This window comes from Oncorhynchus kisutch, linkage group LG27 (genome assembly GCF_002021735.2).
Source record: "Oncorhynchus kisutch isolate 150728-3 linkage group LG27, Okis_V2, whole genome shotgun sequence".
Lineage (NCBI taxonomy): Eukaryota > Metazoa > Chordata > Actinopteri > Salmoniformes > Salmonidae > Oncorhynchus > Oncorhynchus kisutch.
Window position 1 is genome coordinate 4035540 of NC_034200.2, and position 17682 is coordinate 4053221.

At 43.1% G+C, this 17682-nt stretch overlaps 1 protein-coding gene across 1 annotated transcript; it reads left to right on the forward strand.

Moving 5' to 3' along the window:
* Positions 1–1974: 1974 nt before the first annotated feature.
* On the forward strand, positions 1975–17425 carry LOC109871681 (pre-mRNA-splicing factor 38B-like). Its single transcript, XM_020462643.2, has 6 exons — positions 1975–2503; positions 3093–3161; positions 10238–10389; positions 13469–13529; positions 16037–16254; positions 16341–17425. Exons 1-6 carry the CDS (start codon positions 2279–2281, stop codon positions 17035–17037), a joined length of 1422 nt encoding a protein of 473 aa, XP_020318232.1. The 5' UTR covers positions 1975–2278; the 3' UTR covers positions 17038–17425.
* The last annotated feature ends 257 nt before the right edge of the window (positions 17426–17682 follow it).

Genomic DNA, 17682 nt, shown 5'->3' on the forward strand with positions numbered 1-17682 from the left:
AGTTGGAGGCGTGCGTAGCCACACAGTCCTGGGTGAACAGGGAGTACAGGAGTGGGCTGAGCACACAACCCTGTGGGGCTCCCGTGTTGAGGATCAGTGTGGCTGACGTGTTGTTGCCTAGCCTCATCACCTGGGGTCAGCCCATCAGGAAGTATAGTTGCACAGGGAGGAGTTCAGACCCAGGTCCCCTTGATGGATACACACAACACAATACCACAGATGGCTCAAGTTTTAAGGGAGAGTGCAATTGGTATGCTGACTGCAGGAATGTCCACCAGAGCTGTTGCCAGATAATTGAATGTTAATTAGTATGTCAAACCGGTCTCACAACCACAGTCCACGTGTAACCACGCCAGCCCAGGACATCCACATCTGGCTTCTTCACCTGCAGGATCATCGGAAGGGGTGCTGATGAGTATTTCTGTCTGTAATAAAGCCCTTTTGTGGGGAAAAACAAATTCTGGCCCACCCATGGTTGTGCCCCTGCCCAATCGTGAAATCCATAGATTAGGGCCTAATTTATTTATTTAAATTGACGGATTTCCTTATATGAACTGTAACTCAGTAATATTTTTGTTCATATACATGATTTAGATGTTTTACCAGATGTGATGTGTATACAAGAAACATGGTTTAAACCTCAGTTCGATTATATTATACCTGGGTTTATATCTGAGAAGTGATAGAGTGCTTGGGTGGTGGGTGTGCTACATTTACCAAAGAAGGTGTAGCACATAGAGTGATTAATGGTTTCAAAGATCATGATTGTGTGACGGTGGAGATGTGTAGAGAAGGGGGTGTTATCACATTGTTTAATTACTGTAATCCTTGTAAACCCAATTCTGTGTGTGAATTAGACATAGTTGTGAAATCCAGTTCAGGTGATAAGGAGATATGGTGTGTAGATTTCAATGCGCGTATCAGCTTGTGAGGTAGCACTGCCACGGATGCCAATGGTTTAATGGTTGAAGATTTTATGGAGCGGAGGGGACTAGTTTGTCTAAATTATAGTCGGGGGACATGGGTAAATATGACTAGAGGTACATCATGTTTAGATCGTACATTGACGTCCTCCATTTCTGGTATTTGTGAGTGGGATGTGAAGATACAATCCACAATTGGCATTAATCATTTCACAGTTATGTGCAGCATAGACTTTGATGAATGTTTTCAGAAAAGGGAACTGGTTTCCCTGATCGTGATAATGCTTTTAAAACTTCCAAGAATAATTTTACATTTGATAGCATGATAGTCTTTCAGAGAAAGATAGCGTTGGCTTGGAAAGTCATTAAGAATGCAAAGAAAGGTGCACGGCGGGAATTCTGTTCTTCTATAGGAAGGGAAACAATTGGGGGATGTGTGGAAATTGTTAAAGAGGATGATGGCTCGAATCCCCTTGCTGACAAGGTAAAACTCTGTCGTTCTGCCCCTGAGCGAGGCAGTTGTTCCCCGGGCCAGGAAGACGTGGATGTCGATTATGGCAGCCCCCCGCACCTCTGATTCAGAGGGGTTGGGTTAAATGCGGAAGACACATTTCCCTGTAATGGCTGTATGGTAGAGGAAAAAATGTAACATATATGATTATGATTTTGTGAAATGTGTGACGTAGAAAGGGAGAGTTTGTTTGACAGGGTCAGAGAGGTTGGACGGGAATGGGGAGTGGGTGACATTTTGTGTGGGGGTGATGGGAGTCGTGAGGTTTGTAGGGAATGATTTGATTTTATCAGAAATTCAGGGTTAGTTTTAAGATGATAATAATATAGTGGTATAAATCAGTGGAGGCTGCTGAGGGGAGAATGGCTCATGGCTGGAACGGAGTATATGGAATGGCATCAAACCATGTGTACCGTCCTCACCAATTAAAGGTGTCACAACCTGCTGTGGTATGGATACAGTGGCTCGTGACCGGCCTCACACTCCTCCAGTACAGTAGGTGGCGATGTAAGCAGCTGTCAGTTGGTTGCGATCCGGCAATAAAGGCTTAAGAAGAAGGCGCACGGCGTTAGTTTGTCGTTGCATTTTACTGGCAGCGGTTGTTACGTTCACATTTCTTGTCGAAGAACCTCGGCTAGCCAGACATATAGTTATAAAAGTAGGGTTTGGCGGTCTAAAATCGTGCACTAGGTTATTGTAGTAAATAGTTTATTTACCGTGACTATTGAAGGTTTCATATCGCGTTTTAATGGCGTTGTAGTCGGAAGCATCTATTGTGTAAGAAAGCTAACGTTAGCGGCTAATTTCCCGCATTGTTGAATCGACAGCGTGGGATCCTCGCATTATGGCCAACAGCACTGTCGCCGCGAACCAACAGCAACCACAGGCCGTGAGCAGGATTGGCCCTAACGCTGGAAAACATGGCAACAACTTGCCTCTCTGGGGCAACGAAAAGACTATGAACTTGAACCCTATGGTCCTCACCAACGTTCTCTCATCTCCATATTTCAAAGTGCAGCTGTATGAATTGAAAACATACCATGAGGTGGTGGATGAGATCTATTTCAAGGTAACGTCTGGACCCATGCTACAAGGCTGGCTAACGTTAGCTAGCTAACCTTGGTTAGCTTCATAGCTAGCTGTTTGAATTTTTTTTTTTAAAGGGAAATGGCTCGCTAAATTATCAATTGTCAGGTAACGTTAACTAACTTTGGCCTAACTTGTTTTAATGTTTCAGTATGTAACTATCTCAATGTTAATTCCACAGCTAAACGGACACGTTTCTTTTCATGTTCTGTTGACACATTTGAGCGGTTAGCTAACGTTAGTTAGTGTTAGCTATATTTAGCTAGAACAATCCCCAGTAATTGGGAATATTGTGTGGAAGTAACGTTAAAGTAGTTAACTACACTTTCTAGACAAACCTAGCTTACGTTAGCGAGACCGACTAGCTAAATATCCAAAGTTAGATTACATAACACATCAAGTTATGTTGACTAGTGAGCGGTAATAATTGCATGACCATACAACGCCATAAACCTATTTGCATGTGGTGAGATTTGTCACTTATGGCTTAACTTTGAGGCAGCCAACAAATGGCGTAGCCAACGCCACAATGATTTTTGCATCATTGAGTCACCATGTTATTTTCTCACTAGGTTACTCATGTTGAGCCCTGGGAGAAAGGCAGTAGGAAGACTGCCGGACAGACTGGAATGTGCGGAGGGGTAAGTTAGAAAGTACGTGCCTTTTGCCTAACCGTGTTTCTATCTCTCTGATGCTTCCTGGGTTATTTCTGCAGCTGAGAGTAAAATCCATGCAAGTTCCACCCTGACCAGAGAAGCTAATCTCTGCCAACTCAGGTTCATAAGTGCATCACTTACCCTGTTTCTGAGCTGTTCACGGGTGCACCTCAGCTACGCTCAAAGTCCTAAACGATATCATAACCGCCATCGATGAAAAGACAGTACTGTGCAGTCGTCTTCATTGACCTGGCCAAGGCTTTTGACTCTTATCGGCAGACTCCACAGCCTTGGTTTCTCTGACTGTCTCGCCTTGTTCACTAACTGCTTCTCAGATAGTGTTCATTGTGTCACATCGGAGGACCTGTTGTCCGGACCTCTGGCAGTCTCTATGGGGGTGACACAGGGCTGACTCTTTTCTCTGTATATATCAATGATGTCGCTCTTGCTGTGGGTGATTCTCTGGTACACCTCTACACACCTCGTCTGTATACATCTGGCCCTTCTTTGAACAATGTGTTAACAAACCTCCAAACGAGCCACAATGCCATACAACGCTACTTCCATGAGCTCCAATTGCTCTTGAATGCTTGTAAAACAAAGTGCGTGCTCTACAACCGATCGCCGCCCACACCCTCCCGCCCGACTAGCATCACTACTCTGGACGGATCTGACTTAGAATAAATATGTGGACAACTACAAATACCTAGGTGTCTGGCTAGACTGTAAACTCTCTATCCAGACTCACATTAAGCATCTCTACAAAATTATATCTAGAATCTGCTTCCTATTTTGCCACAAAGCCTCCGTCACTCATGCTGCCAAACATATCCTCGTAAAACGGACTATTCTACCGATCCTTTACTTCGGTGACGTCATTTACAAAATATCCCCCAACACTCTACTCAGCACGTTGGATGTAGTCTATCACAGTGCCACCTGTTTTGTCACCAAAGCCCCATATGCTACCCACCACTGCGGCCTGTATGCTCTCGTCGGCTGGTCCTCGCTACATATTCGTCGCCAGACCCACTGGCTCCAGGTCATAAGTCTTTGCTCGGTAAAGCTCCGCCTTCTCAGCTCACTGGTCACCATAACACCCACCCGTAGCACGCGCTCCAGCAGGTATATCTCACTGGTCATCCCTAAAGCCAACACCTCATTTGTCTGCTTTTTCTTCCTGTTCTCTGCTGCCAATGACTGGAACGAATTGCAAAAATCACTGAAGCTGGAGACTCGTATCTCTCACTAACGTTAAGCGCCAGCTGTCAGAGCAGCTTACTGATCACTGGAGCCATACACAGCCAATCTGTAAATTATCCATCCAAATACCTACCTCATCACCATATTTGTTTTTCTGCTCTTTTGCACACCATTATTTCTACTTGCACATCCTCATCTGCACATCTATCACTAGTTTTAATTGCTAAATTGTAATTACTTTACCACTATGGCCTATTTATTGCCTTACCCCCTTACTTCATTTCCAACACTATACAGATTTTTAAATTGTTATTGACTGTACATTTGTTTATCCCATGTGTAATTCTGTGTTTTTTGTCACACTGCTTTGCTTTATCTTGGCCAGGTCGCAGTTGTAAATGAGAACTTGTTCTCAACTGGCCTACCAGTGTGTTACGCATTTAATCCAACCTCTCTGAATCAGGGAGGTGCGGGGTCTTAATTGACGTCCACGTCAGCGGCGCCCGGTGAGCAGTTGTTGCTGGTTAACTGCCTTGCTCAAGGTCTTTCCACCTTGCCGGCTCTGGGATTTTAACCAGCAAACTTTTGGTTACTGGCCCAACAGTGTATCCAACTCGGGCCCATCCAGAAAAGATCAGGAGTAATGGATTGTGGTCATTAGTTATTTGCCACATTTCTACGCTAAACTTGCCTGGTCCCAACCATCCTCCTCCTGCTGACTGCAGATTCTGACATTAAGTTGCTGGTGATATGTAAAACGTGGAATCTGCAACTTTTCTCATGTGGCATAACGATTGACTATTTCTACCGATCTGCGTGTCGGTTATGGTTTTCATATGCACATTTTTGTGGAACAGCTTCGTTTAATTTGTCTTAAACCACATCACAATGATTGAGAATCAAAATGTCTATCCAAATCAATATTAAAATGAATCAAACCTAAAAAGCAACTTCTATTGCCAACCATGTAAAAATGGCCTACATAAAGCCAACAAATTAACATTGCAGCCTGGAGGTATAAAATATCTGGATAAACATGAATATCCTATAAATCAGAGGCATGGCCTGTCTGCCATGAACTTGAAACATTGTATCAACTATTAACTTGGGTCTTGCCAGAGCTCACTAGCAAACTAACTTCTGGGTCCTACGTTTCCCACGCCAGTAAGCTCGGGACAGATGCAGCTGTAGGCTCAGGTAGGCCTATTTTATGACATTCCCACTGGATGAGAGCATGCCATTTTTTTTTTTCGAAGGAGAGCGAGCTGGAGCGATTTGCAGATATATTGAGGAACTATTTTACGTCTATTGAAAATGACAACATTTGGTTTGCTTGCTGTTTGAGGTGAAGAAAACATTACTTTGAGAAGCGCCACAGCTCATTAGTGGTGGTGAGTTAAGCTAATCAGAAATACTATTAGATTCCCAAATGGGCACATTTGCATGCAGGCCAGGTAGCCTATAGGCCTACTTCTATGTGTAATCATTGACAGGAGTGTGCCAAACACAAGACACTGACCTAATTAACTCAAATGTAATGAAATAAACCAAAACTTGTTTCTCACAAGTGTAGCATAGGTTGTGTGCTCTGCAAACATGTCCTCCAACAATAACTGGTAAAAGACTGGAATAATATATTGAATGCATTAGCAGAGATTACCGTAACCAAACAAACATTGTAGATGAGGAATTAATGGTAAATGGTAAATGTACTACTGGTGTTATATGGAATTGATAGACTAACAAGCAAACACAAACAGTTCACAGAATGAAGTTACGGAACAATTAATGTGCGCAAATTGGCAGGAGAGCACATTCTGGAGAGAGACTTGAGTTGTGACGTTTCCCTTATTCTTGGGCTGTGCCATCCCTGCATCCTCCGCAATGGATTAGTTCATTGAGATGAGCGTAAATAAGACTGTCTCGAGTTCCATAAATATATATTTTCTGCTGCTCGACAAAAAAGATCTGTCATCCAACAGCCTAACGGCCAAACAATCGACCAGTTGACTAATTGGGGTCAGCCCTAAATTTAACCAACGTTAAGTAACCTAAAATCCCTCTGCACTAGTGGAAATAAAATTGCCCCAGCAGTTTTGAATTGGACTATTGTTGGCATCCGTGCTAAAGTTTTTTTTTTTTACGGTATAAATTCAACTGACCTATGTTGTATGCTAAAAAATCGGGCAATTATTTTAACCTAATACAATTGCTCAGAATAAGGTTTTTAACAGTAATGCCATTGGGTATAAATGATTGGCACCCCTATTTTGAATAACTCACCATGTGAGGATAATGGCACTGAGCTTTTTTCTAAAATGTTTTATGAGTTTGGAGAACACATTGGGAGGGATCTTAATCCATTCCTTCATACATAATCTTTCATTGATATCATTTGTCATCTTCAATTAAAACCACAGGTTTTCAACCGGGTTGAAGTCTGGAGACTGATGTCCACTGCAAAATGTTGATTGTTGTCAATTAATATGGATGTAACTATTCACCTGATACGCATCAAGTATGAATGCCCTAACCTCTGCAGGGGCACACGGCACTTCTTTCTCCAGAATGCACTCCTGCCAGTTTGTGCACATTCATTGTTTCATAATTGATTTGTGTGAATTGTTTGATTGTTTGTGTATTTCAATTCCCCTTTGCATATATCACCAGTAGTACATTTACCCTTAATTTCTAATCTACAGTGTTTGGTTACGTTAATTTCTGTTAATGCATTCAAATTATAATTCCCTCTTACCGTTTTCATTGGTGGAGTGGACACGTTGTTTGCAAGAGCGCACAAGTTATGCAACACTTGTGAGAAACAGGTTTTTGATTTATTTCATTCCATTTGTGAGTTTTGTCAATTTAATCAATGTCTCCTGTCTTTTTACATCAACTGAGAATGACAATAGTTCCTCAATGTATTAGAAAATTCTTTCCAGTTCTCTCCTTTTCATAACCACTGTGTTAAAGGGACAAATGTCATACTCTGGTCCAGTGGAAACTTAATTAAAATAGCCCTACCTGACTACTTGTTCAGTGCTTGGACTGAAATAGGTTTGGGTGCTGGTACTGTTTATTTTTAGGTGCAGGAGCTCCACTATATTCTGTAAGAGGAACAGGAGCTCAAGCAGTAGAAAATGTGAGGTGTCGGGTGCTCTGCTCCGGTGAGCTCCTGCCCAAGTCAAGCACTGCTTCTTATCCCTTTCACAAATAGCCTACAGCTGTCTGTCCCGAGCTTACTGGCAAGGGAAAGTCTGAGTGCCCAGAATATTTTATACAATTTCGCTAGCTGCTACTTCTGACCAGACCCAAATTAGCAGTTGATACTAGAGGTCGACCGATTTTAATCGGAATGGCCGATTTAATTGGGGCCGATTTCAAGTGTTCATAACAATCGGAAATCTTTTTTTTTTTTTGTGCGCCGATAAAAAAAAAAACACCTTTATTTAACTAGGTATGTCAGTTAAGAACACATTCTTATTTTCAATGACTGTCTAGGAACGGTTGGTTAACTGCCTAGTTCAGGGGCAGAAAGACAGTTTCACATTGTCAGCTCGGGGGATCCAATCTTGCAACCTTTACAGTTAACTAGTCCAACGCAATAACGACCTGCTTCTCTCGTTGCACTCCACAAGGAGACTGCATGTTACGCAAATGCAGTAAGCCAAGTTAAGTTGCTAGCTAGCATTAAACTTACATTATAGAAAACAATCAATCATAATCACTAGTTAACTACAAATTGTTGATAATGTTACTAGATATTATCTAGTGTCCTGTGTTGCATATAATCTGACTGAGCATACAAGTATCTGACTGAGCGATGGTAGGCAGAAGCAGGCGTGTAAACATTCATTCAAACAGCACTTTCGTGTGTTTTGCCAGCAGCTCTTCGTTGTGCGTCAAGCATTGCGCTGTTTATGACCTCAAGCCTATCAACTCCCGAGATGAGGCTGGTGTGACCGACGTGAAATGGCTGGCTAGTTAGTGTGCGCTAATAGCGTTTCAAACTTCACTCGCTCTGAGCCTTGGGCCGGTTGTTTCCCTTGCTCTGCACGGGTAACGCTGCTTCGATGTGGTGGCTGTTGTCGTTGTGTTGCTGGTTTGAGCCCAGGGAGGAGCGAGGAGAGGGACAGAAGCTATACTGTTACACTGGCAATACTAAAGTGCCTATAAGAACATCCAATAGTCAAAGGTTAATGAAATACAAATAGTTTATAGAGTCCTATAATTCCTATAACTACAACCTAAAACTTCTTACCTGCATTATTTAAACCAAATTGAACATGTTTCATTATCTACTTGAGGCTACATTTATTTTATTGATGTATTATATTAAGTCAAACTAAGTGTTCATTCAGTATTGTTGTCATTATTACAAATACTTTTTTATTTTAAATCAGCTGATTTAATCGGTATCGGCTGTTTTGGTCCTACAATAATTGGTATCGGCATTGAAAAATCATAATCAGTCGACCTCTAGTTGATACAATGTTTCAAGTTCGTTGCCGACAGGCCATGAATGTGTTTGTTAAAAAAATACCCCAAAAATGACATCAAACTGAATTGCATCAATTCGTTCCCCTAATCAAACCGTATCATATCAGAGCCCATGTATCTAGATGGGTATTGAATCATTCATAAAGGAGAACTGCACATCCCTATCAATTAACCACTTAATGGATTTTCATGTGTGCTTGGGATTGTTTTGTTGGAAGATTCACTTGTGACCATGTTCAGCCTCCTGGCAGAGGCAACCAGGTTTTTAATTCAAGTAGACCCATACGATCAAAGCTACACCACCATATTTTACAGTAGGGTTTGGTCTTTTCTGCACAGTCATCTTTCTTTCGATGCCAAAACCCCAACACTGGTGTGTGTTGCCAATGAGCTCTCTTTTCATGTCATCCAACAAATGTTAACTGGAGTTTGCTAAGCTGCATTGGGACTTGGATTGGATCCGGTGCTATGGCCAGATGACATGAAAATTGAACTCTTTGGCCACGCACACCAGTAGTGGGTTTGGCAGTGAAAGAAAGATGCATATGAAGAAAATAACCCCATACACATGCAGAAAATAACGTCTTGCCTCTACCAGGAGGTTGAAACTTGGCAGCAAATTGATCATCCAGAAAGACAATGACCCCAAGCACGCAACAAAATCGATCAAGAAATTAATTGACCACAAATCAGTCTCCCATTGAAAACCTGTGGTTTGAATTGAAGGCCGTCCATAAGCAAAGATGAAGGATATCAAGGATCTGGAAAGATTCTGTATGGAAGAATATCTAAGACCCCCCCCCCCCCCACTGTGTTCTCCAATCTCAGAACATTTTTTAAAAAGCTGTGCGGTTATCCTGGCAAGGTGAGCTTTTGGATGGTATTGACACTGGGGTGCCAATCTTTTTGTAATGGTATGAGTATAAGATATAATCTCCCAATGTTTTGGGTGCATATAAAATAGATCTATTTGAATTGATTTTGATTTGTTGCTCATCTTTATCAAGGGGGTCAATAATTTGACCTGGCTACATATACACATCAAAAGTCAGCTTGAAAGTTGGCATTTAGAAATATTACAATGAAAACCTACTTTTAATCTGCATTGTTCAAGACATGGCATATGGAGGTGTAGTGAGATACCCAGTGGGCTGGACAGTTCTCTTATCACTCATCTTGAAAAAAGTACAACTACAAGTCTGTAGTTGAACGCAAGCAACACATTTAACTTAGCTGTGGAGTAGGGCTGTGTTAAACTGATAATGGCTCACCCCAAAACTTCGAGGTGAACTTGAGATGTTAAGGAACACTGCTCCCAAAAAGAACATGTCTGACTCGTGAACCTCTGTTGTCCTCAGGTGCGGGGAGTCGGGACCGGCGGTATTGTGTCCACAGCCTTCTGCCTGCTGTATAAACTGTTTACCATCAAGATGACCCGTAAACAGGTGATGGGACTGATCACTCACAACGACTCACCCTACATCAGAGCACTTGGCTTTATGTACATAAGGTACAACTGTTTTTAATGTTGGTTTATGTAAAAATATGTTTACACAGAAGGATAGGACCCATTGCATCTATTTATGGCTGCAAATACATTTCAATCACCCTACCTTAGTGTTGCAACCTGTTTCTGAAACGTTCAGCAGTCATTTTGCGGTGTTTAGTTGCATGCATATACTTAACCATCGCGTCATTGTATCTGTCTCATTATGGCTTCTGTGAGATGCAGCGCCATTGAGGCCATCCCCACTTTGATGAAGTCAATTTTCTTCTACTACTATGAGTTGGCAAACAAACTGAAAGGGTGCCCGCTGCCACCTAGAGTGTAGTATTTGAACAGGGGTAACGCCAACGTTGGTCATTTACTGTCCCTGAAATGGGAAACGTGTCTTTGCCATAGATGAATAGGGCAAACTTTTTATATCATTTTCTGACACCCGACAGTAACACTATGGCACCAGTTGAGTAGCTGTATAAACCCCTCTGCAAGCCTGTTTGGATGATGGTTCCAAGGCGATACTTATTTAAATAAGAGAATAAGGTGTATAGATATCACACCATTAAAAGACAGTGGGGTGATATTCCCCGAATACTCCTGCCTCCTGAAGCCACATGTTTGACATGGGGGACAACTAACTTTATGATAATATGTTAGCAGTGAATGTAGAAGCAGTAGTCATTTTTCATACTTTGATCTGGTTTTATCCAAATGTCTCAAATCACATGATTTTGACTGTTCATGACCTTTAACCCTGAGCCTACAATTTCTGTGCCCTGCTGAAATTCAAATGAACATAATAAAAAAATCCCCATCAGTCTGTTTAACCTGTAGTGACACCCCATCCCGGGGCTGTTGTCATCATCTGACACTAATTAGCATAACGCAACGGACATAAATCTTCCTAGAAAATCTTCCTAGTCATGAAAATCACAAGTGAAATATATTGGAACGCAGCTTAGCCTTTTGTTAATCACCCGGTCATCTCAGATTTTCAAAATATGCTTTACAGCCAACGCTAGACAAGCATTTGTAAGTTTATCATAGCCTAGCATAGCATTATGCCTTGCTAGCAGCAGGCAACCTTGTCACGGAAATCAGAAAAGCAATCCAATTAAATCGTTTACCTTTGAACTTCGGATGTTTTCACTCATGAGACTCCCAGGTAGACAGCCAAAGTCAATTTTTTTCCCCAAAATATTATTTTTGTAGGCGAAATAGCTCCGTTTGTTCTTCATGTTAGGCTGAGAAATCGCCTGGAAATTGCGGTCACCACAACGCTGAAAAATATTCCAAATTAGCTCCATAATATCGACAGAAACATGGCAAACGTTTAGAATCCATCCTCAAGGTGTTTTTCTAATATCTATTTGATAATATATCCGTTGGGACAATTCGTTTTTCACTAGGACCGATTGGAGTAATGGCTACCTCTGTATTTTATGCGAGAATCTCTCTGAGCCACCATGTGACCATTTACGCAATGTGGCCACCTACGGCTATTCTTCAACATAAGTGCGTAAAACTACGTCACAATGCTGTAGACACCTTGGGAATACGTAGAAGGCGTAAGCTCGTTGGTGGTACATTCACAGCTGAATAGGGAGTCGTTGGAACGCAGCGCTTTCAAAACCTGGGTCACTTCTGGATTGGATTTTTCTCAGGCTTTCGCCTGCAACACCAGTTCTGTTATACTCACAGACAATATCTTTACAGTTTTGGAAACGTTAGTGTTTTCTATCCAAAGCTGTCAATTATATGCATATTCTAGCATCAAAATATCCCGTTTTAAAACCGGAACGTTTTTTCCCCAAAAATGAAAATACTGCCCTCTAACACCAAGAGGTTAAGCTAGTGATATCGTCTCAATCCACAGAATCAGCCAATATCGCCCTTTCACATCTGCTCTGAAAGGTGGCAAAGCTAGAGCAGTGTGTCAGACCAATCGGTCTTCTCACAAACCTAGAACGTCGGAACGGTTTTTCCTACAAAGTATTATAACCACTCTATTGAAAGACGAGACCGTTTTGCTCTAGGATGCGCACAAGACTCGTCTGAAGTCGGTACATCCTCTCTTGTCAACTTCTGTCTTCAGTGTCTGAACGGTTTGGGATACACACTAATATGACCCCTATGTGGACAGCTGATACTTTCACAAACACCATGGTGTTCACCGTTTTGCTCTAGGCAACCCACAAACCTTAGCAAGCCTCGAGTCGTCTGAAGGTCACCGGTACCAGGAAAAAAAATGAAGTTTCATGCCTAAAGAGGATACATACATTTTATTTTTATGTACACCTACTCATGCATGGGTTTTTCTTTTGACTATTTTCTACATTGTAGAATAATAGTGAAGACATCAAAACTATGGAATCACGTAGTAACCAAAAAGTGTTACAATTCAAAATAGATTTTATATTTGAGGTTCTTCATATAGCCATCCTTTGCCTTGACAGCTTTGCACACTCTTGGCATTCGCTCAACCAGCTTTGAGGTAGTCATCTGGAATGCATTTCGAGTAACAGGTGTACCTTGTTAAAAGTTAAGTAGTGGAATTTATTTCCTTAATGCATTTGAGCCAATCAGTTGTGTTGTGACAAGGTCGGGGTGGTATACAGAAGATGGATAAAAATCTGACCTTCAGCAAGGCCGTTGACCCACTTCCCCGGCAGCCGATGACGTGGATGTTGATTAAGGCAGGGTTAAATGCGGAAGACACATTTCAGTTGAATGCATTGTTGTACAACTGACCAAGTGTCCCCCTTTCTCTTACCTGTCCTTTCCTGGAATGGTGAGTTACTTTTGATCAAATCTGATTCACATCCAACACTATACAGTTATCAAAAAGGAGGACCAAGGCACTCCATGTAATTAGAATGTACATGCCATACAAATAAAGACATCTTTTTGATGACCAATTTACTCCTTTTCTGTCTACCAAAACCCACTGTGTACCTTAGCAGTAATTTCCTTCTCCTTTTTTTCTATCTAGTTTTAGATGGTTAACAGGCGCTAGTCCAAAACATGGACATGTGTTATTCGATGGGATGTTCATAAGTACATGCTCATGGTGTGTTTGTTTATGCAGATACACCCAGCCCCCTGCAGACCTGGTGGACTGGTATGATGGTTTCCTGGATGATGAGGAGGTATGTCCACACGGGTAATACTTTCATGTTTCTCTACCTTTCACTAACTAGTCTGGCATGATCCAAACTGTTGTCTCAGTTCTCTCCTCGTTGTGATGCTCAGAGCTGATTTTTCACCTTTGCCTTCATTTGGCTTAATTGCCCCCCCCCCCTAGTCCCTCTCCCCAAAGTTGGGTAACTAGGTAATTCACTCTGCTGTGCTGTCTGTCAGGGTAAGTATATTTGACCGTAGTCAAATTCCGTTTACATCTGGGCATGCCTTTTAGTTATCAGGACTTATTGCACAAAACAAATGTACAAAACTTGACCACTACTCCGAAATGTATAACATGGTTCCTCCCTGGTCCTACCACTTCACAGATCACTTTCTGTTTTGTCAAAAATTACAATTACAATTTTATTAGAAAATATACCTTTAACACATCAATCCTTTGCTTTGTTTTCTTCTCACTGACACACACACACACACACACACACACACACACACACACACACACACACACGTCTACTTAGCACAATTTAATAATTTCCTGGGGAGAATCTTGTAATAGATTTATCTTCTCTGTGCACCTTCAATTGGCTGGATAGTGTTTGGCAGACTGTGCATCCAGGCCTACTTTCTTGTTCTGATGCAGTATTTTAACCTTACATCCTCTGACAACCTACCTAACTGGCTAATTCCCATGTTCTCTTCTTTAGATGCCCCTTGTGCAGCAGGTGAATTGGATAATGTATCTCTCAGCACTGTTGGTTTGCGTGTGTGAGTGCAAAACGGATGTTCAGTTCTCTACCCATTCAAACCTGGTCTATCTCTGGTGTGCACCTACCTACTTATCTACCTCCTCCACTCTGTACTTGCACTGTGGCCAATGTCTCCCTGGACTGTCGAGGAAGGAGGAAGCACAACTCTTGAAACCTTTCTTCACTGTCCACGGATCTATCTCCATTGTTTAAAGTCGTTTTCTCTCCTTGTTTCACCTCCACCTTTACTCATTTTAATGCTAGTGCAGATGGTGGATAAGAGAAGAGGAAGCCACTTTAGACTATTGAGATGCACCCCAGGTTCTGTTATTTTGACAGCATACACAATATATACAAAAGTATGTGAACACCCCTTAAAATTAGCCGATTCGGCTATTTCAGCTTCACCCGTTGCCGACAGTATAAAATCGAGCACACAGCCATGCAATCTCCATAGACAGTGACAGTAGAATGGCCCGTACCGAAGAGCAAAGTGGCAGGCCACACAAGCTCACAGAACAGGACCGCTGAGTGCTGCTGCGTGTAAAAATCGTCTGTCTTCTGTTGCAACACTCACTACCGAGTTCTAAACGGCCTCTGGAAGCCACGTCGGAACAATAACTGTTCGTTGGGAGCTTCGTGGGTTTCCATGGCCGAGCAGCCGCAAGCCTTAGATCACTATGCTCAATGCCAAGCGTCAGCTGGAGTGGTGTAAAGCTCACCGCCATTGGACTCTGGGGCAGTGGAAACGGGTTCTCTGGGGGTGATGAATCACACTACACCATCTGGCAGTCCGACGGAAGAATCTGATTATGGCCGATACCAGGAGAACACTACCTACCTGACTGCATACTGCCAACTAAAGTTTTTGTGGTGCTGTTTTTCATGGTTCAGGCTAGGCCCCTTAGTGAAGGGAATCTTAACGCTACAGCATACAATGATATTCTAGACGATTCTATGCTTCCAACTTTGTGGCAACAGTTTGAAAGGCCCTTTCCTGTTTCAGCATGACAATGTCCACGTGCACATAGTGAGGTCCATACAGAAATGGTTTGTCGAAATCGGAAGAACTTGACTAACCTGCTCAGAGCCCTGACCTCAACCCCATCGAACACCTTTAGGATTAATTGGAAAACCGACTGCGTGCCAGGTCTAATCGCCCGACCTCACTAATGCTCTTGTGGCTGAATGGAAGAAAGTCCCCACAACATCTAGTGGAAAGCCTTCCCAGAAGAATGGAGGCTCTTATAGCAACAAAGGGGGACCAACTCTATTTTAATGCCCATGATGTTGGAGTAAGATGTTTGAGCAGGTGTCCACATACTTTTGGTGATATAGTGTATCATTGTAAGAGAGCTCAGTCTAAGTACAGACTCTTGAGGACAGCCAGACAGATTAGATGACAGCAACTATTTTTCCATTTCCCTACTATTATTTCCTATAGTATCAGGCACTAAGCTACATTTGTATGCAAACACATGATAATGATTCGTATGTGCGCATATTAAGCTTGATGAAAACAGAGGTGAAGGTTCAGTACATGGTCATCACAAATTATATTTTCTTTCTAATTGAGTAATGGAGGTTAAAAAGCAGGGACTAGGAAGATAAACCTGTAAATCGCTCTGGATAAGTGTCTGCTAAATGCCAAACATTTAAATGAATAAGATTCTAAATACAATCAATGCCTTTTGTACTTCAGTTTGCATCTGTTAATAAGGTTCTGAATACCCCCCCCCCCCCCCCCCCCCTCCCCATGTTCTCAGGAGCTGGATGTGAAGGCTGGAGGTGGCTGCGTTATGACAATCGGAGAGATGGTCCGGTCGTTCCTCACCAAGCTGGAGTGGTTCTCCACTCTCTTTCCACGCATCCCGGTGCCCGTGCAGAAGCTGATCGACACGCAGATGAAGGCAAGGCCCCGGAAGGTTCCTGAGAAGGTAGAGGAGCCGGAGGAACCGCCAGCGGAGGGCCGTAGACGCTCCAGGTAGTAAATGTGCAGCCATTACAGATAATATTGTGTTGATAACATCTGTCTTAATGCAGCTGAAATGTTGGCTTGTTTCTGGTCAGGAGCCCCAGACCTACCCCAAGCCCCAGGAGGACTCCTAAACGGTCGAGGAGCCGGAGCCACCACCGCGAACGAGAGCGCCACGGCCCTAGCTTCGACCGTGAGCTGGAGAGGGAACGCGACCGCCAGAGGAAAGAGCGGGACTCTGGGGACGGGAAAGGAGAAGAGAGGGAGAGGCGTCGGTCCCGCAGCGCAGACCGTACCCAGGAGCGCCGGGAACGTCGCAGGAGCCGCAGCGGGAGCCGGGAACGCAAGGGAGAGCAGAAAGACAGGGAGAAAGATGGGCAGGGGGGTGTGGAGAATGACAGGAGGAAGGACAGGGAGTACCATAAAGATGGGGGCAGCGAGAGGGAGAGGTCCAAGGACAAGAGGAGCAAGGGAGAGGCGGAGGACAGGAGACAAAAAGAAGAGAGAGATGAGAGGAGGGGTCACAGGGAGGAGAGGAAGGCCAAGCGCTCCAGTCGGAGTGCAAGCAGGGAAAGGAGACACAAGAAGTCCATAAAGCGACAAGTCCAAGAGAGCAGAGGTGGGGAGGAGAAGGAGAAGCGTAGGAAGAAGCAGTGCAGCCGGGAGGGGGAGCAGCGCTCTCACAAACACAGCCGCAGTAAAGAGCGGAGCCATCGGCCACGTGAGCCCAGCAACGGGAAAGACCACGGGAAACACGGGGAGTGTAAAATGAGCCAGAGCACAGAGCGATGAGTGAACTCGTGCTGAGCCCCCCTAGCGCAATTCACAACTCTCCCGCCATCCTTTCTCTTCCTTCCATTTTTTTTTACTTGATCATGTATTCTGTCACTTGTTTTAAAACAACAACAAAAAGCACCTGGACTTGTCTTTGGCCATCGTAACTTTGTGAAAATCTTTCTCTCTGCCTTATCATCCCTTTCTAGACCAGCGTTACTCTTCTCTCTACTGTAGTAATTTCAGTCTATGGTACTTTGGTTTTCTTTGCTTTGCTTTGTACATATGGATCTGAGAATGTTTTTAATCCTACAGAGCAGCCTCCCAAGGGGAGTTTGTACTCCGCACCGAGCCGTGCTGTATTTGGCATTTTGTTTTCTAATAAAACTACTTTTATGAAAGAGAATTCTGATTGTAGTTTTGTAGATACTGTAATTCCCAACGCAGACCACTACAAATCTAACAGGCTTCACTGTGCAGCAAACATCACTTCCTCCACTCTCCCTGTTTGTACCACTGCTCAAACGTTACAACATACAAACCCGTTGAGCTATTGAAAAGGTTCTGATTCAATCGGCACCATTGGCAACATTTTAATCAGTGAGTGAGTTTCTGGCACGATCTCTTAAGCAATTACTCAGTACACCCAAATGTAGTAATTAC